General features: G+C 41.5%; 1 protein-coding gene and 1 long non-coding RNA gene across 5 annotated transcripts in view; one reads left to right on the forward strand and one right to left on the reverse strand.

Annotated features, from left to right (window-relative positions):
- mpped2a (metallophosphoesterase domain containing 2a) overlaps window positions 1–12,339 on the reverse strand; it is a 49,521-nt gene extending 37,182 nt beyond the window's left edge. The window contains exons 1-2 of one of the 3 annotated variants that reach the window (XM_086071513.1): window positions 11,905–12,339; window positions 9,647–9,944 (exon numbers count right to left, since the gene is read on the reverse strand). In XM_086071513.1, coding sequence (XP_085927639.1) covers window positions 9,647–9,759 — 113 coding nt within the window. In that variant the 5' untranslated portion in view covers window positions 9,760–9,944; window positions 11,905–12,339. The other 2 variants (XM_086071514.1, XM_086071515.1) reach the window with 2 other exon arrangements.
- LOC147176698 (uncharacterized) overlaps window positions 11,589–23,992 on the forward strand; it is a 36,922-nt gene continuing 24,518 nt past the window's right edge. The window contains exons 1-3 of one of the 2 annotated variants that reach the window (XR_015094384.1): window positions 11,589–11,734; window positions 11,883–12,080; window positions 23,816–23,934. This is a non-coding gene — a long non-coding RNA (uncharacterized LOC147176698). The remainder of the gene's footprint in view (window positions 11,735–11,882; window positions 12,081–23,815; window positions 23,935–23,992) is intronic. The other variant, XR_015094382.1, reaches the window with a different exon arrangement.

Raw genomic sequence — 23,992 nt, forward strand, 5'->3', positions numbered from 1 at the left:
CTGAAGAGACCATTGTTTTGGTTCCATATATCAGCCGGTAATACAGGCAGAAACCCAAGGAAAGGGAGGTTGGGAGTAGCGCTTTCCACTGTCTGTAGGGGGATATTTAATTTGACTGAGCACACTTGGCTCTCTGGCCTTTAGAAAAATACACAAGCAAACAAGGTCAAAGTTCAGCGTGAGCTCGCTCCTTAAAATGTGACATTAAACTGGCAGCAGATAAGGAGGTCACCGTCTCTGTCGCTCTCTGAGTCGCTGAGCTCAATGTAGAAGCCACATAAGCACTATGATTGATTGCGCTGCTTTGCCATGCGCAAGTTTTGCTGATCAGCCTCCACAGTCTTCATGCAGCTCCGGCTAGACACTGGCCGCTTGCTCACTGACTCTATATTGCGCATATGTGTTTAAGCTGCAACCTCCAGGTCATGTGAAAAAAAGGAAGCTCAAGATTGTCTAAAAAAGAAAAACCTGCCCCAATCCACATCCAGTCCATCCTTCCAACTCGAGCATCTTCACACGCTCAGTCTCCTCATGCTAATGGAGTCATCCTTCTAATGATTTCTTATCAATAAGCTAACCAGACTCCTAAAACCTCTGAGGTCAAAGGGGGGGGGGATGTGAAAATATACTGCTAATCAACTAAAGCTGACCCTTTCATGCATGATAAATAGGATCAAGGCTTGTACACTGACTGGTTCACAGGCCATCACAGAAACAAAAGCATGGAGTGACATGAATATGTAGTTTGGCATTTTTTAAACACAGGCAATCTTACAAATATGTTACTGTTGCTACTTTGGTGAATGACATTTTTAGCAACCGATTGGCTAAATGTGAGATGCAGGTTATACGAATTAAAATGCTGAAAATTTGGTATGGCCTGAAATAACAAGAATTTATTGATAGTTGTGTTCAAAATAATACAGTAGGGGGGTTAAAAAACGTAAATCTTAAAATCCATAGTAAATAATTGTATTTACATAAATTGGGAAAACTTAAAACCCCAAATCAAAACATGAAGAAAAATTAATTATTTTTTTAATTACAGCAAAACAATTTATATGGGGTTATTTAAATAACTTTACAATGTCTAGCATTCCTGTGAATCACTAAATTCATTTTTAATTGTATAACCACTGATTCTGGGAACGATTTCATATCTGTGTTGCATGTTGTTGACCAACGTCTTGCACCCGTGATAAGGATGATTTGACAACATGCCACAATTCTTCCGCAGTTCTTGGTTTTGTTTCATAGACATTTTGTGATATCACCGCACAGGTTTTCTATAAGATTATAATCAAATTATGTGTTTTCATCATTATATAATCATCATATTTGATATCGAAATGTATTCGAAGAAAATATCCAAATTTGCATTATGAAGATATTTGTCAAATTTTATAACTACGAGATGAATGGTCAATAAGTTATGGCTAATTTGCCATGGAGACATTTTAGTCAAGGGGAGGGATTTCCTTTTTTCAAAATGTGTATGCTTCTACGTATACCTACAATGGTGTAGGAGGAGAAGTGATTAAAATATCAGAGGAGGGGGAGAAAGAGGATGTGGAAAAGAAGAGTTTCTGGTCAGTGTACACATCTTGAAAGATGTAAAGTCCAACCTAAAAATGACAACTGGGTAAAAGTGTTTGTCCTCAAAAGCACAATAAATTACATACAGTACATATAGTATACACAGCGGACCCCCATTATTCGCTGGGGATAGCAAAAATTTATGTATAATTGATGCCCAGTGAAATGCATAAAAAGGAGAGGGGGAAAAAAACTCCCCCCAAAAAATGTAAAAAAAAAAAACACTGATAAAATGTTAATATGCATTTTTGATGAAAAAACAGGGGTTACTCCCAAAAGAAAAAATATATCTGTAAAAAAATTTTTTTTAATATATGACTGACTTCAGACTTTCTTTATCACTTGTTCAGTGGAATCGTCAAATCCCAATGTTTCCCATTCCCTGCATCTATAACCTCCGCATCAGTTCCCCTCCCCCTCCAACAGACTCAAACACGCCGCTCACTCATCCACGGTGCAATACCATTTCTCAGAGAGAAGCACAGAGCGCGCCGCTCTTATCTTCTGCGTTTCAGCTGTCTGAGCTAATTCAATAAACTTCAGAGGAACAAAATGAACACAGGAATAACGGATAGGGGATGGCAACTGGGGGAGGGCGTGCACAAGGGAACAGAAAGCGCCAAAGGTGGCAGGCGAGCGAGAACAAGCAAAACAAGAAAACTGGGCAGGAGGAGTGAAAAGTAGATGCAGGCCAGGGTGATTCCAAAAAATGGCTCCGTACACACACAGGTAAATTGCAAAAATCTTTTGATGTTTTAAGGAGAATATGATGCCACTCCGCCGTCCTATTCTTCATTTGTTCAGCCAGCATGAGTTGCCCACATGCCTCCCGTTATTCCTGCTATTATGAACAAGTGTAGCACACAAAGCGCCCCAATGTTGGTAAATCGGCACTAGGAAAACCTTCCGGCACTACGTTGGGAAATAAATTGCTTCTGCTAATGCTCCTTTCATTACGGCACAGGCCTTAATTGTGCTGCTGACACTCTGCGTGGCTGCAGGGCTGATGGGAGGAATGTTGTGAAGACAAGCATGACGTGAACGGTACAGCTGAGCACCGAGAAATAAGACTAGCACCAATAAACTAGTGACAAAGAGAATAACAAAGCTATAAAATATGATCTGAAACGAATATTAATGCAATCACAGCGATAAAGCAAGTTTCACATTTTAGCGAGTTGACAAAACCCTTCTTACATGTTATACAAAACGTGTGGCACAACATGACATTTTGACAAAGTATGACCTCCCTACAAAGCTAATTAAATAAAAAGGAAAATTAGTCAGGCTCCACATACGTTAATGACAACATGTGATGACAAAGTCTTGCATTTTTTTATGTTCGGTTATGGGCAAGCTGTCAAAAGGAAGGTCTTTGGGAAAACTACATCCCAACTTTGTGAACGTTACATTACAATATGGTGCTAAATAGGATTCATGAGACCAGTAGTGGGTATCATTAAATAGTAAATGTTACTCCATTTATATAGCACTTTTCCACCTTACAAGGCCCTCAAAGCGCTTTACATTCGGCTACTCCTTCACCTACCGATGACGCAGCATCAAGAGCAACTGATGGCTCAGTATCTGTCACGGCATGGGATCGAACCCACAAACTCTGGGTTGCGAGACTATACCACTGACCCACGTCGCCCCCAAAATTTATATTTTAACTCATTTACTCCCAAACACATATAAATACGTTCTATTTTAAATATTACTATGCTCCCAAAGACGCATTTATACGTAAAAAAAAAAAAAAAAAAAAAAATATATATATATATATATATATATATATATATATATGCTAAAGCATACAGAAGGCTTTGATGCAGCCTCTGAACTGAAGAGAACGCTTGAAGCAATGGTAGTTATTACAAAAACGGCCAGCAGGTGGCAGCAGAGTATAGGAAATCAACCAGGGCCATGTTGCAAAAAGCCATTTCCCCTTCTGAATATTCACCGATTTGTGAAGAATGATGAAACTTAGCTATCTTCTAATGCTAATTGCTGCAAAACGGAAATAGATGGAAATGGATATTTTTTCCTGATGAAAGAAGAGACTCTAATCTAATCTTTTTATAGCAATAGAACACAATATTCCGTGGGCCTTGCAAAATCAGTCAAAATCCAATAAAACAGCAGGGAGCAAAGGGGGTTGCTTCGGTGAAAATGGCTGCGTGTGAATGAGTTAATGAAACTACTACTACTACAAGGCATGTTTCAAATACTTGTCACACAGCGAGTAGCATGGTGCCTTCCATGCATGACATAACTTACTAATAAACAAGTACAGAGGATCAACATTAGAAAACACTTTAAACTGCCATGGAGCCATGTGGGGAAGTTCCTGGCTTGGGCCACATCATTTCAGTCAAAAGGCGACTTCATCGGGAAATGGTGCCCAGTAATGCTGGGCACCAAGAAAAAGGTTTTTCATTCTCAAAACACAGACCTGTACAATGTCAACTGTCACTTAACCCCACCCACCACCACCATCTCCAATTCCACAACCATTTTGCTGGGCTACCGAAGCAGGTCAGGTGTGAAGGGGGGGGGGGGGGGTGACTTAATCAAGGGTTCTCTTGTTACAAAAGACCCTCCACACACTATGAGCAGCAACATGCTTGTAAAAACAATGGATCATAAAACAGGAATGTCCGACTTAACTTCTACAATGTTTTACCTAAATTCGATTTTTAAGAGGCATCAAAATGATCAGTTCATGTCATGACACTTTCTTACATTGCCTGGCGACTCATGTGCATAGCAACACAGCAACTCCAGACAGCCACTTCCAAGGCCACTCTGTGCTTCATTAGCAATGGAGAGGAGCACTTAACCATCGCTCCACTGGAAACGCACAAAATGACGACGCTTGCTAAATGTGAAGCTAACAAGAGGACAGAGCCATCCACAGCCTGCCTCTGGCCATCTTGTTTTGCACTGTATAGACAGTCAAGAATGGAAAAATGAATTAAGTAATTCAAGTTGTATTAAATCGTTGGCGTTGGGCCAAAACCTTGTACCTCCAAAATGGTGACTTTTCAGGAGACTGCACGGGCATAAGTCACATGTCCGTTTTGCGCCTTTTCAGTAAATTCGCTTAAAAAAAAAATCAAAACAATTGGATGGAAACCTGACTAATGACATCCACACGTGTGGACTAGAAGTATGAAATTTACCAAATTGTGACTTCTGACATTTTGGGAAATAGGTATACTAAATTAGGACTAATGTTGGCCAGAATCGTGAATTTGCAATTACAGTATAAATACAAAAACAGGTGTATTCAAGGATCTTCTCGAAAAGTAGTAGCCAAACGTCCGTTTGCCACTTTTTTTTTTTTAAATGCGTATGCGGAAGACCATCCTACCAGCTCTCTTGCTCATCCGGGGGAAACGCCTACACTGTAAAAATGCAGTGATATTTAATTGGAAAAACCTAGTAAAAGTTGAAGTCGTTGAACTAGAAAATGTACTCGATTTTTTCAAGTCAATCCCGTCGGGAACGTGCAGGCTCATCTTTATCAGTCTTTAAAAAAAATAATAATAATAAATAAAAAAATAAAAAGTATTTGCAGCCGGCCTCACTTGATCGACGGAGGTCCTGTTGCGGCTCTCAGACATTGTCAAAGTACGCGGGGTGAGATCGGTTCGAGCTGCAACGACGAACAGCTGAATCGGAAGCTCAGTGGCTACATGCTACAAAACGCGTGCGCAGTTAGGAACGAGCGTGCACGGGTCATTACGGCAGATAGGTTGGCGGGATCGAGAAACAATCGTTAAGATGATCCACCCGGAAGACGCGGCGACATCCTTGAACACGCCTTTAATTAAAACTATTTCTTCAGCCTTCAAGTTAATGCAAGTTAAGTGATACTTGGCTGTCAAATTCCTCAAGACGGCTATAATAATTTATGCACAGAAATTTAAAGATGACACTGCATTTTTTTTTTTGCCTAAAATAATTGATGCAAGGTGCACTCCTGTTCTCAATGACGCAACCATTTTGGAGTCGGATCCCATTTGGGATGCGGAGAGGGGAAGCATCAAAAGCATGGTATGAAATATATGATGACATTATTTGCATTTCTCTTTGCCAGAGGGCACACGAAAGATGAGATGTAAAGATAACCCAGTAGTGAAAATAACTTTCCCACAGCAGAGTTTGTTCAAGAGCTATCATTTTTACTGCAATCACCTAACGGTAGGATGGAAAGCACAAAATTAAATTGGTTCAAACCTATTTACAGGAAGAGTCGGACCAGAGTGCCGCGGCATTAACAATGACACGTTTAATACAGTGCGCATTTCTTATCAGAGGCAGCCATGCAGAGTAGGAGAATATTTCCATTAGAAAAATGATTCAGGCAACTGTTCAAGCGAAAACTCATCTCTTTTCAGCCCTTTTAGGTTCATTGTAAATGTGCACGGAATCAAGTTAACATAATCCATTCATTGTAAACGTGTGGAATGCGAATGCAGTCTTGTAATCCTGACCTGTAAATGCAGTGTTATACTAATATTATATTAAGAAAAAAAGTATTTTCCAAAACAGTCCTACCAATGCATTGCTCGGATGATACTGGAGTTAGGAAGGAATCCAGCCATGCATCATGCATTTCTGCAGCGTCTGTTACTTTTGTTTTGAAAGAGCACAAAATTGTCTTCTTAATCACTTAACGGGAGACCATTTTGCCATTTTTGCCTTTTTCATTGTCTTTTTGCTCACCCATTGTCAGGAGATAATCACAAAGCGAGTGAGGAGAGATCGTCCGTTAGCCAAACAATCGGGCAAATCAAAAATGAAAGGTAGGCGTGTCTAACTGGGTCAAGAACATAGTAGCCGGACATTATTAGACCTGAGAAAATGTACATGTAAAGTTGACATTCAGTGGTCAGAAAAATTAGATACAGCTGCACAATCGAAAATAAAAGCTGTGCCACAAATGCTCTTTTTACAAGGACAGAAAAGTTTTGCCACGACGACGGACAGTTTAATTGCTTGTAAATAAATAGCTGAGTCTCTGGAGGACGTGTCCAATCATCACGTGTGAACTGAACAATCAAGTAAACCTCGTGTTATCTATTTCTGAAAAGGTGACTGTGAGCAAATTGTATCACATTGAATTAGCCTCCATGCCGAGTTTCTCACCCTCGTCTTTACTTTTCTCACCATACTCTGGTCTTCGCTTCAGAAGTAGAATCTGCTTGCCTGGTTCAAACTACCAGCTCTGCCCTTGGTCACCATGGTAACAAAAGACGAACTTAGGATTGCTTGGTGAGCTGTGACTCATTTTCACGAGACAGTACCGCCCCCTCAAAACAGCTACATTACAGGAAGACTTAAAAGGTGCTTTGGGGAGTTTGTCACTTTTTCACTCGCAACTGCCACCTCTGGCCGAAAGCGTAACTGCGCCTCAAATAAACTTCGTCTGATCTCAAATTTGGGTTGTGCTCAAAGCTGGCCTTTTGTTTTGTTTTGGGCTTTGTTTGTACAATGGTCATCAGTTTTGATTTATGATTAAATATGTCAGTTTACAATATATAACTTTACTAAACTTTAATACTAAGGATCTGAAAAAAAAAAAAAAATCCAACATAAAGTCCATCTTTGCTATTTTTTGTGTCACATGCCTGCCTTGCTTTTTTTTCGTCTCTGTTTGTATTTTGGGCTTTCAGTCTGGCCCACATTCTACTGAAATTGGATTGGAAGCCATTAGTGTCCCAACTCGAAGCATATGTTCCAAGTTGTTGAGCATTTCATTTCACGAGACGATGGCGAGGGGGCTGAAGCAAGAAGAAAACACACACGCACGCACGCACGCACGCGCGCACGCAGACACACTCACACATTGAGTCTGCGCAGAAAAATAAACCAGACCTGGACTCAGTCTGCCGCTCACTTCCAGACACAGACAGGCGTCCCATGATGCCGGCCGGGAACGACCATGAACTTCAGGGTCACATTACAAAGCATTATTGCCACTACTACTGTGACATGCGTGTTTTCATATGTAGCTCATAGAGTGATACCTTCTGTATTGAACAAAAGGCACTGCTGTACTCCATCACAAAATGTAAATACTCCCTCTCGGAAAAGGAGCGGGGGGGGGGGGGGGTGGGCATACGAGGAGATTGTATTTCAAAAGAGAAGCAACCGGCTCGTGACTCTTGAGTTTTAGCCACAACTTTATCCGCAAATACTTTGGATGCACCGAGAGAGGAACCTCGAGCAAGTCGGATCATTATCTCTCAAATATAAACAAACCTTTACTTTTCCAGAGCAGTGTGTGTATTCTATAAGCATTTAAACACGGCGGGGGGAGCGGGTGGGGGGTGGGGGTTGTCTGCGTGTGTGCGTGCACGATCCTGAGGTTCCCAGTCTGAGTTTTAGGATGACGACGTAAAACACTGCTGGCTCTGTGGAAGCCAGGAAACAGCCTAATGCATTTATCCAAACACATATCTCGAGAGAGGCCCCCGTGCCTCATCACATCCCTTTCTAACGGGAAGCTTCACCTTTGCAAAATAAAGCAGAAAAAACGTCAATAAACACAATCTGAATGGTGCTCGTTTGAGACACATTTCGAAAACTGCGTTGAAGTAATTAAAAAAAAGGACACAACAAATAAGCTTGTATTTCCCCCTCGTCCACAAAAAAAAAAAAACATTATCCACACGTTTGCTTTCATTCAAGTCGTCATCCATTTTTCTTTGCATCCATTCAAACGTACGGTCAACTGGTGCGACGCTGCCATTAAAAAAACCTTACATGAAACACACCACGGCACCATAAAGAAACTGCGACAAAACCTGCCACGTTCAATCGCAAAGGTATGAAACTCAACTCTCGAGGGACATAAATTGTGTGAGCCAGCTCAGACGTCCCACCAGAATGTGTCCTGTGCTGTCCGGCACGGTTAGCCTTAATTCAAATGGAGGTATTTGGCCTGATTTATTGCCGCCTGTGCCAGCCATTAAAATGAACTGACATAACATAAACTGCGAGGTGACCTTGTCTCCTTTTCCACATTGGAGGGAGCAACAATCGCTGCTGTGCCGCCAACCTTTCTCACAGCTCACAGGAATTCCAAAACAATACGGCGGGAGCGGTTTGTGAACACTAGCAACACTGGGCACAAGGTAACTGTCCTATTTTTAATCCTGAAATTTAACTACCTTCAGCTTGCTATGGTACGGCTTAAATGTCTTGCATGCTTCAAGTTGAACTGCACTAGCTGTCAAAATTAATCAACAAGTAATCAATTATCAGATTAATCGACAACTTTAATAATCGAGTAATCGTTTGGATCTACAAATTGTCCAAATCCTCTGATTTCAGCATACCAAGAGTATTTTCTGTAGTCCTTCATGAAAGAAGTTCTATGTTTAATCAAAATAAGACATTTGCAAACATCATCAATCCCCCCCTTTTTTTAATCATTATACAAATACGAAGTCAAAATAACCACCAATGATGTTGATAAACAGTAATCAAATGGGGAAAAAATGCTTTAGCAATACACTTGAATGCAAAATTAAAATGAATCCGATTAGTCGATGAATCGATTGAATAATCGATAGATGAATCGATTCTAAAAATATTTGAAAGTGACCTCACTATACTGTACTTGTTTAAATTTGAACCCAATATAAAGCTTCTTTGTACAAAATAAATAAATACTAATCTGCAACCAATATAGTATTTAACGCCAAATGCACCTTCAAAATATAATGATTTTCAAATGTAGTTTTTGGTAAAACACTAAAATGCTAAAGAAGAAAGAGAATCTCGATTTAAGCAGTACATTTTAATCAGTTGCGAAACTTTAAACTTTAAAAACTCTAAGCAGTTTTTACTGTCACAAAAATGATTGCACCAGACCACAATATCAAAAGATTAATAAAACGAGTGCACCTTTCAATGTTTATATTTCCCCCCCCCCAAACTTTAAGTCATATAAATATGACACATTAAGACCGAGCCTCATCTTCAAGCTCCTGACAGGTGTGTCACAATGCACGCGTGTCACGCTTGCACTCACATGTGGACGTGCGGAGGTTGGAAGCGGCTCTGGTTGATGTTGTAGTGCGTGAAGGCCTGTGTCGGGTTGGAGCTGTACTCGTCCACCGCGATGGTCACTTTGCCATGAGCCATCCTTTCCGACGTGTGGACATGAGACGCCGTTCGTTCACCGGGATTCAGCAGCGACGCGTGCAGCGGACATCCTTTGGTGCGGCTCACAAAAAGCCCAGGAAGTCAGTCACCCGCCAGCCGCAGCAGCAGCAGCAGCAGCCACAGCAAACGCCCGGCCCGGCTCACCGACCCAGCACTCGGAACGGCTGCACGGAGAAGAGAAATGACTTTAGCCACATGACACAGGAAGGACAAAATAAAACAACGGTATTTCTTACAGTGAAGTTAAACCCCGAACTGATATGTTGTACTTTATATCATATTCTATTTTTAGTTTTCGGAAACCACAACTGCTTGATAGAAGGTCAAAAGTTCAGTTTTGGAAGTTTGCATCAACCTATTTAGAGAGCTCTTTATAAACGCAAAGACTGTCCAAATGCGCGTGTGACTAACGCACTTTCAAACAATAACAAACTGAAAAAATAATAAGAGTAAAAAAAAAATAATCAGTAAAGAACATTTATCAGTAGCCATTGACATTTAATAAAGCATAAAGCGACTGTGCCATTTCATGACGACAATAAAATCAAGCAACATCCACACAGACCAGCTGAAACTGCCCGAGATAACACAAAAATAAAACTTTCTAAAATCATCCTGTTTCATTGAATCCCATTTAGGAAGCCCTCGACAATTCTTGCATAACTGTAACAGTTTTTTAAAGAATTTTAAAAAATCAATTATTAACGCGTATGAAGAAAAGCAGCTAAAAGAAGCGTGTCCGTGCATCATCAGCACTCACTCACCGCGACAGTTGTGTCTGCTTGGACCCTGAGCCTCCCTCCTTGTCTGACCTCCCTGACTGGTCGTAAAGTGCCCGCTTCAGGCTTTGACACGTGTTTTATACCACAGTCCCTGATGCATACACATCAGTATTAAAGGGGTTGGGAAAATATAAAAAGAAGATTGCCCTCAATTTACAGTCTGTCATCCTTTTTGGAGGGAAATCAACAGCTGCAGAGTTGATTTAATGCTTGCATGCAGTTAGTGAATACGTTAAAGCAAACTGCATGCCAATTCCAACAACAAAAAGATCTGTCCCAAGTCCACAATAAACATTAATGTACGCCGTTAATTCAGGTTCAGCCGAGGATGTGTTTTATGAATTTGGGTTACTATGACATATGCAAGCTCAGTTCTGGCAAAAGACACATTTTTTTCCCCAGTGGCCATTTCATGCCAAGAACAGACTTTTACCCTTCCAGATAGCGTAGTAATAATCAAACCCCAAAACAAAATGTGCAAATTATATATTATTTCTTTATCAACAATACTGCCTCATGAGTATCTCGTGAAATCCTGTCTCCATCGATCCTTCCTGGCCTGAAACGTTTCCATTAATGTCAATACAATTAGATGCACACATCTTATTTTACTTTCTTATTTATAAATGCTAAATACACCACTTTATGTATGTATTTATTTTTGCACAGTCAAGCCAAGTAATTGTGCTTGAACGCGCGTGTGCATTCATGCATGTGTGTGTGTGTGCGCGCGCGCGATCTCGCTGCTCCAACTATCTCTATATTACAATTATATGGCTACTGTAGCAGCGACTAGCCTCTAGCCTAGCGTGCTAAACCTTCTCCGACAGTCCCTTTTCTCGATTTGAATTCTGTTGCCTCGCAGCTCCTCCTCACTCAAACCGCTTAGCCGTGACGCCGGTGCGCGCACATTTTTGTGTCCGTGAAGTGTGCACCGCAAACCGCATCGGGTTCAACTTTCCGGTTGGAAATCACCCCGGAAAAGCAAAAAAAAAAAAAAAAAAGGGGGGGGGGGGTTGACGGCGGCGGCGGATAAATTGACCCTTTCAGTCAGGCACCGCGCGGAACACACTCGCGATGTGTGTGTGTGTGCTATGTGCGGCTACACACGACAGAAAGGTCCGTGTAGTCCACAACTCGGGTCCTGGTCTCCTAAAAAGCAGCCAAAGGAGGTCAGTGGCAAGTCAGCCTCGCGCTAACCTCTTGTTCCGCCGCGGAAATGACAAGCCACCTCAAAACGGCGGCTTTGTAACGCTAACAGCACATTGTGTCGCTCCTCTCCCCTCACTGCCCTTCCTCCCTCTTTCGTTGCTTTCGAAGGCGAGCGGAAAGGATCCGATACCTTCGTCGTGCGGGGTTTTGTGCGTTTTGCGGTGCCAAGCCGGAGGGAGAGCGTCGGGTCGGGGTCGCCCTCTACGCGGCGGAGAGGCAGGGGTCCATGCGGCAGCGGAGAAGAAGAGCAGGCGGGGTAGAGCAAGAGCACGGCGGAAGGTCCGGGCTGGCAGAGGTATTGTGCAGGTAGGGCAGAACCTTCGACCCGGTGGGACCTCGGCTGGCTTCTGTGCAAAGAAACCAGACAAGAGAGCGAGGGGGAGGCGGACGAGAGACGCTGACAGACAAGCGGGAGGGGAGAGGGAGTCAGAAGAGAGCAGCCTCCCACCGACGGTGCAGAGTGTAGTGAATCGCAGTTGCCACTGGGGTCAGAGAGCAGAGAAGAGCAGAAGCGAGCACAACCCCCAGCCACCTCCCGTGCGCGCGCCCTCACCGGCGGGCACACGCGCGCGGTTGCGCGGGAGGGAGGGAGGGAGGGAGAGCGCACAGGAGCGAGTCCCGCGCTTCCCTCGTGCTGCCTTCACTTACAGTCGGAAATCAGAAAGACCTGGTAAAAAGATGATAGATAGATAGATAGATAGTAGGGGTGTGAATTTGTATCACGATTCATAGGTCACGATTCGATACGATTATACGAATCTATAAATTGACCATTGCGATTTTTTTTAAACTCAAATTTGGAAAATAAGAATCAGTAAACGTGTACATATACACTGTAAGAATTGTATGAAAATGTATTTATTTATCTGAAAATTCAGGCTTATAACTGAGCCACTGCCTTTAACAAACAGGTTGCAGTCTGTTTCATGTTTGAACAGCACTGAAATAAAATATTATGGTTTAATGTTCTATTAATATAACATTCTTCCATGCTTAATGTGTAAATCCTAACCCTAAGTAAGACGTTTTGTTGAATCTTTCCATAGAAAAATGTATGTTTAAAAATCGATTCGGCCACTTTTGGAATCGATTTGAGAATTGCTCACTGTAATATCGCGATATATTGCCGAATACATTTTTTTCTAACACCCCTAATAGATAGATGGCAAAAGCATACAGACGTAATATAATGTTATGAAGAAACGGTCCCATTGCAAATATTGTTTATGTTACATTAGGTAGACATCAGCACATACAGGCTGAAATCTGATTGGACATAACATACACACACACCGGAATCAGGGCAGCCAAGAGAAATGCTATGAAATCAAGAGGCTATTAATAAATTAATACAATTCGAACTTTGGTTGTAAATGGGGGTCAGGGTTTCTGATAGTGTTATTTTAGTTTAGGCTTGTACAGAATACCTTGATGGCTCTGACGGTCTACGACTGCTATACAGTGACTGAGTAGCAAAAAATATGCAAGTATGCCCACTCTAAAAATCCTTATAACTGCTTATAGAAAATATACCCCAAACTAACCATCCATCCATTTTCTTATACTGCTTGTTCTTACTAAGGTCTCAGCTGAGCTGGTGCCTATCCTGGCTGACTTTGGGGCGAAAGGTTGGTTGCACCCTGGCCTGCAGGTTGTCAGCCTATCTTATCTCGGTCTAACCAATTGCTACATTCCTATCAGTTGGGGCGTCACACCAAAATCTGGGCCCCCATAATTAATTGTCACAATGCCAGCGCTTCTGCATTTAACCCTACTCAGTTAACACAGCAAGCAAGCACACATTCTCAGCTTTTCAGTGCCCCAGAAAAAGTTAAGCCTTGCTCAAGGGCACCTCAGCCGTGACATTGTGGATACCCAGGAGGAGAAGGGACATTCCCTCCCCCAACCCATATCGCTGTGCCAGTCAGGGAAATCAAACCTGGGGCACTTTGGTCTCAGACCACATTACCACTCCGCATAGCTGCCAATAGAGATATAGATCATGCAAATCAGCTGTGAAAGAGAGCAGTGGCTTGAGGACAAAAAAACGGTTTGAATATGTGGTGCTTTTGGTGCGCGGGTTCTCTTGCACCTCCAGTGGGACTGCGCTAGTTCAGTTTCTCAAAAATGTATTGAATTATTTTAGTGCATCACATATTTTGGGGGGGGGGGAGAATGGAGAAAGTAGCCAATGCTCTTGCCCCTGTGTGGTTTGAATCTTGACAAGGGGGGTTTAAATGTGATAGGCCTCCTCAAGGTTGTAAAACTTTATGACATGGCTTATTAAGCAGGCTATTGATTTTTATCGCATCTAATCTTGTGCAGTATTCAATTATTTTAGTTGCTTAAACACGTTTGTGCTTAGCAGCAACGGAGACCCCTTTCGGCTTCGTGGTCAATAAAGGCACCGATAGCTAAATTAAGTTTCAGTCATGTATTGCCAAATGTATGACTTTATATGTTTAGGACCAACATTTGTCAAGTTAAATGTGACTCGGTGATTGTACGATAATCAATATGGAGGGAGTTGCAGAGCATTATATGGGAGAGAGTGCGACACGTTAGCATGATTTTGTACTTAAACAGTCCTATGAATATTAAAATATAAGGATGGAGTAGTGGAAAGATGATTTTGATGCATCATGGGAAATCCCCTGGACGTTTTTGGCCTTGGACAGCGTAACTCATGGATTCTTAAAGACCAGCATGAGCCAACCATATTGCGGTACAGGTTTTTAGCAAAGATGAACTTTAAAAAAAACTTCTGAGACTAGATCTGGAAGATGCTTCTGCAGGAGAGTGGCTTGATAGCAAGGCTTTGTTTTATGTTTTTCTTTTTGAAGAATCTATCAACAACAAGTTGTGGACTATGGTTCTATGAGTTCATTAAGATAGAACAGTGCTTCATCAGATTTCTAAAGCTGAGAAAAATGATTTTAAATTATAGATTTTACAAGCAGTTATTGCATTAAAACTTGTGACAATCTGCAGTGTGGCACCGCGCCACAGGGTGGCGCCTCCCTTGTTTTTGTTGTGCCTATGCAACACTTTTTTTTGTTTTGGCTATCAATGTATTTGATGCCACGGACGTGTATGCGTATTGTGACGCGTGGTCACGCCAAGAAGCCGACCGTTTTTGTTCCTAGTAATAAAGTAAGCCTGTGGACTTCCTGTTCCTTTTTTGCTATCCAGTTGCGTCGCTCATGGCTGATCAGCAACTGCGCATTACAAACTAGTGTTAAAAATGTGTTCCAGTATTTATTTTTGAGGGTCACCAAACTGCTACCTACCATTGTTTATTTGTCAACCACAACTGGGCACCTCGAGAGACTGCACATTCTCCTCAGTGCAAATGTTGATGTGGAAGATTTCTTCATGAGTTTACAGATACTGTATGTGGGAAAATTCTTCCAAGGCATAGAAGGTGTTATCAGATCTATGATTAGAAGAGAACATGGCTCCATTGGGTTCACAAGTAAACAATACTAATGAGCACCTGTGGGAGTCCTTCACACAACATGAAATGGGCCAACTCTGTCTCTAGACTGCGCCAGAACGCTGCCACTAGGTTTGGGGTAGAAACGGGAAGGTTGCTTCAGGGAGGGAGGGGGGGGGGGGGGGGGGGGTGATAAATGGTTAATTATCAATTCATTCAATTATATATAAATTCTTAGATATCTGACCTTGTTTTGTTAGTTGGATTGCTGAATCACTTTTAAATGAAGCTTGGCCTTAGTTTGTCAAGAGCTGCTTTTTCTGTGATGAAATGATGGTTGTCGGATGTATTAATGAATTGTCCCCCGAAGATCATTTAGTCAAAAATAATGCCTGTTATGTTTGATACAAAAATCACACTTAAGTATCAAAATGAACGATGTTCTCTCCTTTTGTATATTTTCTTCCGGCGGACAGTTTAATTGAATTGCTAGCCATCGCAGAGTTCAACAGAGATTCACATCAGCAAGGGGGGAAAAAAATGAAAGAATTAATTTGTCGGTGCCAAGGCTATACTATTTTTTTTGTAATACACTGATGGGGTTTTTGATGAAAAGAGGCTGCCCAGGACAATCCATAATGGACTCATCTCGGGGGTCTGCCACATTTACATGTCTGCCAGTTCAAGCAGAGCTGCGTTTTTGTAATTTTACTGACAAGCTTCAATTTCCCCGGCCCGTCTCCACACTCGACACCGCCACAACGGACCCGCTAGTCATTTCCATTTGACTTTTCTCTTATCTGCACACACACACACACACACAAAAAGCATTTCCATCAACTAGCCAGCGGGTGTTAATGTGAAAACGGGTTTTAAATTTTATGTAGCGAGGCTACATTTAAACATTTGACCAGCTTCCCCCACTCCCCTGCATATAGAAAACTGATGAGAGATAGGGTGACCAAATGTCACGTACGAAATGGCTTTTGCCATGAATGTTTTATTCAGCCCCGTGTCGCTTTGATCACATTAATACAATACAAAATGTAAATGTTATGCCGAGTGTTTATAATAATAAAAAATAAAAAAACCACTATATATTTTATGACCTTCTCATAAAGGAAGGTAAAATGACTTTCTGTCCAAATAAGGCGAAATGAAACACATATTTAATGGTAGCGGGAAATAGAAGGGTGAGCACTTTCAGCAGGCAGAGGGTGATATTCACTTAACCCACCGGCTGTGTCATTTAACAGCACCAACCCTCACAGATTTATGCCTGTCTGTTTAGCTGATGTCTTCCCCCTATCTGCCATGTAGACAAATAGAATGGAGGCCTTTTTTTTCCTCTCTGAGAGCCCCATCCACTGACGGGTAGGAGTTTGGTTTTTTTAAATGTTAATGCCATTCAGATTTATGGGAGGCAGCGAGATTGCCACTGAGGGTATGCGGGAGCTAGATATACTGTTTATTTCATTGCAAAGCACACAGGCTAAAATGTTTGCCCCGGAGCCTTTGCAGCACTCTAAAAACCAAACCGCTGCTGGCACCAGGCGTAGGTTATGAAATGAGCTGAAAATTCAATAGTCAATACACCATGTAATGGGGCAAGGTGAAAAAAAAATAACCATGCTTGGAAGTTAATTTTATTAGCACACAAAAGTGCTTTTGTCTCGTGGAGCCCAAGGAGGGAAAAAAAGAGAGCGTTTGAGAGAAGAAAAGAGAAGAGTGAGAGAGCCCACCGATAGCCAAGAGTAGTACTTCTCCTCCCATTCTCCTGCTGTGTTGTGATAGACAGACTAATATGCAGGCTCACTTTCGATGCCAAAGGCTAGACCAAGGCCCACAAGAGACAAGTCCCTCTCCGATACGCTTTCTCCCCCTCATGCTTTCCAGCCCTTTTAACTGGAGCAGTGTATAAAGACAACAATATATCCACCTTATTACCCTAGAGATGGAGATTTTGCCTCAAACATTACAAACAATCTGGCTGGCCTTGCTCCCCGCTCCCTTTGTGCATCTGTGCGAAACAATCAATAGTGTATAAATTCGAAGAACACTGAGCCTCGCTTGCTTTCCATGCGCAGTGGCTGCGTATTAAATCACACCAATTGACTAGCTGAAGTTCACGTGAGGACAACGCTTGGAATTGGAGTGAGTCCTCGGCATCTCTGTTAGTGTCTCCTCCTCACTACTGGGGACGACCTCTGCACCTAAGATGGTAATTAAACCGCTGTCGACATCCAATGTACACACTAAAAAAAAATGCTGGATTTTTTTTCCTAACCAACTCGCTAGTTAATTGTTTTGGTGCAGCAGATTGGGTTGAAGACTGGATTTGGGCAGGCTGAGGAACTGAAGCCGGTCGCCATTTGCCTACTGAAGTTGAAATACATTTATTGTGACATTCTTAGAAGATGTTGGTGTCGGTTGGATGAATGACTGGGTTGTGTCAGGAAGGGCATCTGGTGTAAGAACTGTGCCAAACCACTGAATTGCTGTGGCGAGCCTGAAACGGCAAAGTTGTGTTTTTGTCTCATAAAACGACTATTTTATCTGTAACCACAGCTACACTGATAACCTGGCGAACCATTTTTTTTGCAGCTTTAACTCATCTGTATGGAGAGTTTTGACTGCTTGTTGGATCCAAATCTTCACGCAACATGCTTGGTCAAATCCTCAACCCGATGTGTTGGGTATAAATAAACCAGCGTTGGCTCAGTCGAGGGACGGTCTGGTAACAAAATTCAGCCCGGGAAAATTTGTCGATGGGGGGGGGGGGGGGGGGGGTGAGGTTGGACGGCTGCCGACATCCAACAATTACAATTCATCGTTCCTCATCGGCCATTTACGGCAATGAATATTTATTGACCAGGAAACTCCCAAAAACAATTTAGAAAAAAAAAAACATGGATTGGATGTTCTTAATACTGTGCAAGTTGTTACATGTTCTATCTTCTAGAACACTGGTTCTCACCCCCGGTCCTTGAGTGCCCCTATCCAGCCTGTTTTCCACGTCTCCCATAGCCAACACAGCTGAGGATTGTTATCTGGCTTCATGCGGAGCTTGCTAATTAGCTGATCATTTGAAACACCTGTGTTGGCTGTGGGAGACATGGAAAACCACGGTTGAGAAACACTGTTCTAGAACATAAACCGAACATTTCCATAAAAGTTGTTTGCTGCGTTTGAGTTCAGTCTGTATTTAGTTGTCGTGACTTGGTTCTTGTGTTGGTGTTTGTGTTGGTCCGACAGCGGCTTGAGCGCAATAGAGAAGTTAAAACAATGGCACAAAAAGCATGTCAGCAGGTCAGCTGGCAGGGCGGCAAGGGTTGAACTTCCAATCACTGAACCACACTTCGGAAAGAGAGTGACAGAAAGAGGGCACAGACACAGGGTAAAAAGAAATGAACTCGATAAGCGCTGTGAGAGGAGGGAGACAGCCGAGAGAGACACTCAGTGGAACGCAAACCTAAGTAAGTCCCGGGCTGTAGCGTTGGGATCGAACAGGAACATGCAGTTATTTTCCTTCACTTAAGGAAAAAGCAAAGGGCAAACAGCACAAAGTCATTCGACTTCATTTTCATATGAGTGTTCAAGAGTATAAATCGACCTCACAGAAGACAATAGACTCAACATAGCATGGGTGTTAGCATAGCATAGCATGGATGCTAGCATGCTCTCCTGTGAATCTTTGGGTTTTCTCTTGGTACTATGGGTTCTGTGTCAATAGTACTATAATGGTAGGCAGCATCGGACCATAAAAAAAAAAAGTATTTCTTTTACAGTTTTGTTTTTTATTGTTTTTAACTGTCTTATTAACTCCATTGGGTATTAAAACTAACACAGTGCAATTTGTTAAATAAAAAAAGTATTAACTAATAACATGTTAAATAATGAAGAGTTTTCAATAAATTTGACAAATTAATGAAAGTTCAATTTACTGTAATAAAGAGTATTTGTTTAACTCAAACTGAGTTGATTTGAACTCTCAGGCGGTTTATTCTTGAGACGACTCGCTGCATGTACGGCCTTTAAGGCGAATGATAAATTCTTTCGTCTTTGGGGGAAAATGTTTACATGCACTTTACGACATTTTCTCTCCTCAGCACTACAAATTATTTCTGATCAAATGCAAATAAATTTAAATTGCCTACTATCGGTTTCTGTATTACGGCATACTATGTCAATGACTGCTGTGGAAAAAGGTCATTACAACTGCAGCAGTCTAAATGACCTGTGTAATACTCTCCACTGATAATATGTGAGATTTCAATCAATGCTACAAGATATTACTGCAAAATGCTTGGCCCCTCGCACCTCACATCTCTGTGTGGCACGCCACCATGTTGGCTGATTATCACCTACTACCTCTCAGAGTAAATAACTGCATGTGTGCTGGTGTGTGTGCGTGCGCGCGTGTGCTCGCCAGGGCGGAACTACAATCTAGGATGTGTTTCGTTATTCTGTTCCCTGCTGTGGAAGTTGATGGGTTTTCCCACAGAGGACGTGCAAAAATGATCCTGGCAAGTGATTTGCAAGTGTGTGCGTGAAACGGAAGCAGAATTGGCCGTGTGATCTGACGTTGTGTGTCTGTTGGGTGTGTGTGTTACAGGAGTGCTTGAACAGGTGAGGGAGGAAGTGATTCTGATTGAAAACCCAGGCGACACGATCTCACGCTGCGGCTGTTGTTTTGCCTCGAAACTGCCTTCAAACTCATTTTACTCTGGCAGTGTGAGTCGTTTTAATATCTGCCAATTTCACCAACACGATTTCGTCTCTTGCACGTAAGAGAGCTGGACAAATTGTGTTTTTCGTTGAAAAGAAAATAGCGCACAATGTCACCATGAAGAATGAGGCAACGAGTGAGAGCACATCACTTTTATTTTACAATTGTCACTGTTTGTTTCAGATGAAATCATGCGGTCGTTTTTATTCTAATCATCTTGATTGTTAGTGGAGAGAGAACAGAAACTAGATGCAGAGTGGGAAGGGTCTGAAAACCCGTTTTGGAATGTTAAGTGTTTCTCTACCATTAAATATTCATGGTCATCCTGTATACGCAGTAATCAAAGTTAAAGTTTGGCGGGGAAAACATTACGATTAAAAATTCAACGGTCACAACTTCCATTCCTTTGCTTCACTGGGACTTTTTTTATCAGGGTGAAGCTTGTTGAATCGTTCCAGTGGTGTCAACACAAGCAAGGAACGAACACATTTCAGAATATTCCGATTATTCAAATTGTATGATGACATTATCGTCATCTCTTATTTCCTTCAAACCACGGGACGACGCCACATAAAGATTTATATGGCCAAGGGACAGATAAGCTTCTGAGCTCTAAACATAAACGTGTGGACTTTCATTAAGGCAACATCCATTCATGGATGTTTTTCGTATTGTTATCAAAAGCAGTTTATGCATTTATAAATTCCTGATCACAATGTAAATGTATTCGTAATGCTTAATATACAATGTTTCTGGCAATCATTCTTATTAGCGGTAAAAGAAATGACAGATTTATTTCATTTTAAAAAACAGTAAAATGCTGGCAAGCGCAGCAGTCTGTGGTTTACTGTCACTTTACAGCAACATTTCCTTGAACAAGAAGAACAACAACATCAGCAACATTAGTCTAAATGGGAACAGTTTGCTTTCTGCAAGTGCACCCGAAAGCTCTCAGTGGAGCGCAGACTTCTGCCAATGTGGAAAGATTGTGGTCTGCATATCAACACAAAGGAGCCCCAACAAAGAACAATTTAAAGGAGTTATATTGTGCCTTTTCCCCACAATTGAAAATGACACGGTTGTCTTAATCATATGTCTAATACCGCAAGGATCGAGAAATATAGTACATTTAACATCCACTTTTTAAAACCATGGTTCTGTTTCATGGAAATGAGACACATCTCACCCCATCCCCTCTATTGCTGGACAAATGTTCTGAGTAGGGGGGGAGATGCTGGACTGGGGTGAGGGGTTTCTTGTTGTGCCCCAAAGACATCATTGATGGCATTTCCACTATTTGAATCAGTATTTCAACACCAATTACTTTAATCTAAGTGCGCACATCCATATATGTGGCACATACAGCAGACGTATCGCCCAAACGAAAATACTGTCAAGAGTGTTGCGGAGTTTGTGGCAGGTAGAAACACTCAAAAAAGTGGAGGGGGAAAAAGCAAACAGTGACTAGACGAAATCAATTCCTATATCAACATTTAAATTTGTTACTATGCATTATACACGATTTAGAAAAGACTACGAACCTTGTGCTACTCACTATAGCGTTAAAACTTCTTCCTTTCTTTTTTTTTTTAACCATTTCAAGTTTTGCTGATATTTTAGGCTTTCCTAAAATCACACCACGAGATGAACTTGAATCTGTCATGATTCTCCCATCCCCCACTATATCAAACTTGAGTGCCTTAATCACTGGTTAGCCAACACAGCTGTGAGTTACAGTACTTGACCATTTGCATGCAGTTAGCTCGCTAGCTATGGCGCCACTCTCAAAATACATCTTCCCTGGATTCCGCAATTTACAAAACAGCTCGGTGTCTTTATCAAACTTTGCGGACGAGCCCACAGCACAGCATGCACAGAGAACGAGGATCTCCGAAGCCTGTTAGCTCGCAAACTAGCTGGGGGCTAGCACTTTATGTTACTGCGCGGAAAGAACTGTGGGATGTGTAGGCTGAAAAAACGCGGGGACCATGGCATGATTTTTCTCCTTTTTTTTGAAGGGGAAGACTCGCCATTCTCAACTATAAGACTTAACATACTGAAACATCGTATTTACTTACGGTAGGCTACACCCTCTTCTGCTCTGTTTACATGCGTTCTTGCATTCCTTTCCACAAATCTTAGAAACAAGAGATGATTCACGTGCAAATGAAATTGTCAGCTCCATGGAGAGCGTGAGCTTTTCATAAGCATAACCACTGTCAGAATATTTTCAGACAAAGCAGGAGAGCTGGTGGAGGTACTCGGGGAGGAGAGTCCACCTGCCTCTGCATGTTTTATCATCCGTCACATGAGCTCGGCAGTCCGCCTCCCAATGATTTACTGTCTTGCGGAGGCATCGTCACACCACTGTGGAAGTGTGTGTCTGTATATGTGAATCACATGAAAAGGATCTCGGCAATAGAAGGACGCACCAAACTGTATGAATCTTTAGCCCTCATTGGGTCACAAGTGAGCAGGAGTCTATCTCAGCTGATTTTTTTTTAGAAGGGGCCCACCTCCTGGATGCCAGACAATCACAGCAAACAATACAGTATTGTGATTTATTTATTTATTAAAAAAGATAGTATCATAATTTGGCAATAAAACCTTCTTCGGAATTCTTGAGTGTCATTTCTAGCGGAAATGCTGTTCCAAACCTTTGTGAATTTGAGCCAATTTGACCTGAAAAGCAGGAATGAGGTTGTAGATGCAAAGCAGCCTTGGAGCTCCTTCCTGTGTGATTGTTTGTTTTTTTTCCTTCCTTTTTTTTTTTCCTAAGAGCTCAGTATTGTTCATTCGGTAATTTCACCGATTTGACATGTCATCATCATCATTGCTCTCTTTTTTTATTTTGTGTTATTTTTTATTTTATTTTATTTTATATTTTGTAATTTTTTATTTTATTTTATATTTTGTAATTTTTTATTTTATTTTATTTTATATTTTGTAATTTTTTATTTTATTTTATTTTATATTTTGTAATTTTTTATTTTATTTTATTTTATATTTTGTAATTTTTTATTTTATTAAAATTTTGTATGTGGGTGAGTATGTGTGTGCGTGCGTGCGTGTGAGTGTGTGTATATTCATTAGTTCACCAAAAACCTATAAAAAAGATCCCATACCGTTCACCTAAACCGAACACCGCCCGAGGAAGGACCAAAGAAAAGTGATTGGTGGTTTTAATATAAACAACATTAATAAAAGGGCAGTTGAAGAGGCTAAGTGAAGAAACACATTCAAAGGAGATGTCAAGTCTAAAATGATATGCAGCCTCACTAGTCTAAGCACAGTATTCTGATTACTGTTATATTGCTGTTTGTGGAATATATGAATTAAGCAGCAAAATCGACCCGTTTTTTTTTTTCATCTCAGGGGACTTAAAATATAAAGTGGCAAGTTTTGCCACTTGCTGTTGGCTGAAAATGACATCACGGCTCAGCTTGAGAACATCACATGACCAAACTCAGAAAACAGGTGAGCCGTGATTGGTTGTTACCTGCGCCCTTGAGCAACTCTGATGTCATTTTCAGTCGACGGCAAGTGGCAAAATGGCCGCCCGTGGGTGTATTTTGCTGTTTAATTTCGAATTCCATAAACAAAATATTATTTAGAATGCTGTGTTTAGACTAGTGGGCGCGCATACTAGAATAGAAATTATTACTGTAAAGAAAATTTTGGACTTTATTTCCTCTTTCTGCATGCATGTAAATTGCATTAGATTAGAAATTTGAACATTGGCAAAGTTAAGAATGCGATCGTTCAAACATGTAAATGTGAATCTTCTTAGATGCGAAGGTGCACTTCATGTATGGTCTGGCATGTCTGTTGCGCACAGAATGCAAATGTCTCATGTGGTACTGTAACTGTGTCCAGGTTTCCTCTCACCCACTCACAACATCAACGTATGTTTGGCATACAAAGGCAACTCTTCCTCCCTGGTGTCCACTGAATCAGATAGGCAGCCCAGCCCCCAAGAAGGAGATTACACAAATGTATGCAAAGCCTGTAAATGATTTATATTGCAGTGCACAACAAAGGGCTTTATATATA

The sequence above is a fragment of the Leptonotus elevatus genome, chromosome 3 (genome assembly GCF_054856555.1).
Source record: "Leptonotus elevatus isolate MCC_2025b chromosome 3, RoL_Lele_1.0, whole genome shotgun sequence".
Taxonomy (NCBI): Eukaryota; Metazoa; Chordata; class Actinopteri; order Syngnathiformes; family Syngnathidae; genus Leptonotus; species Leptonotus elevatus.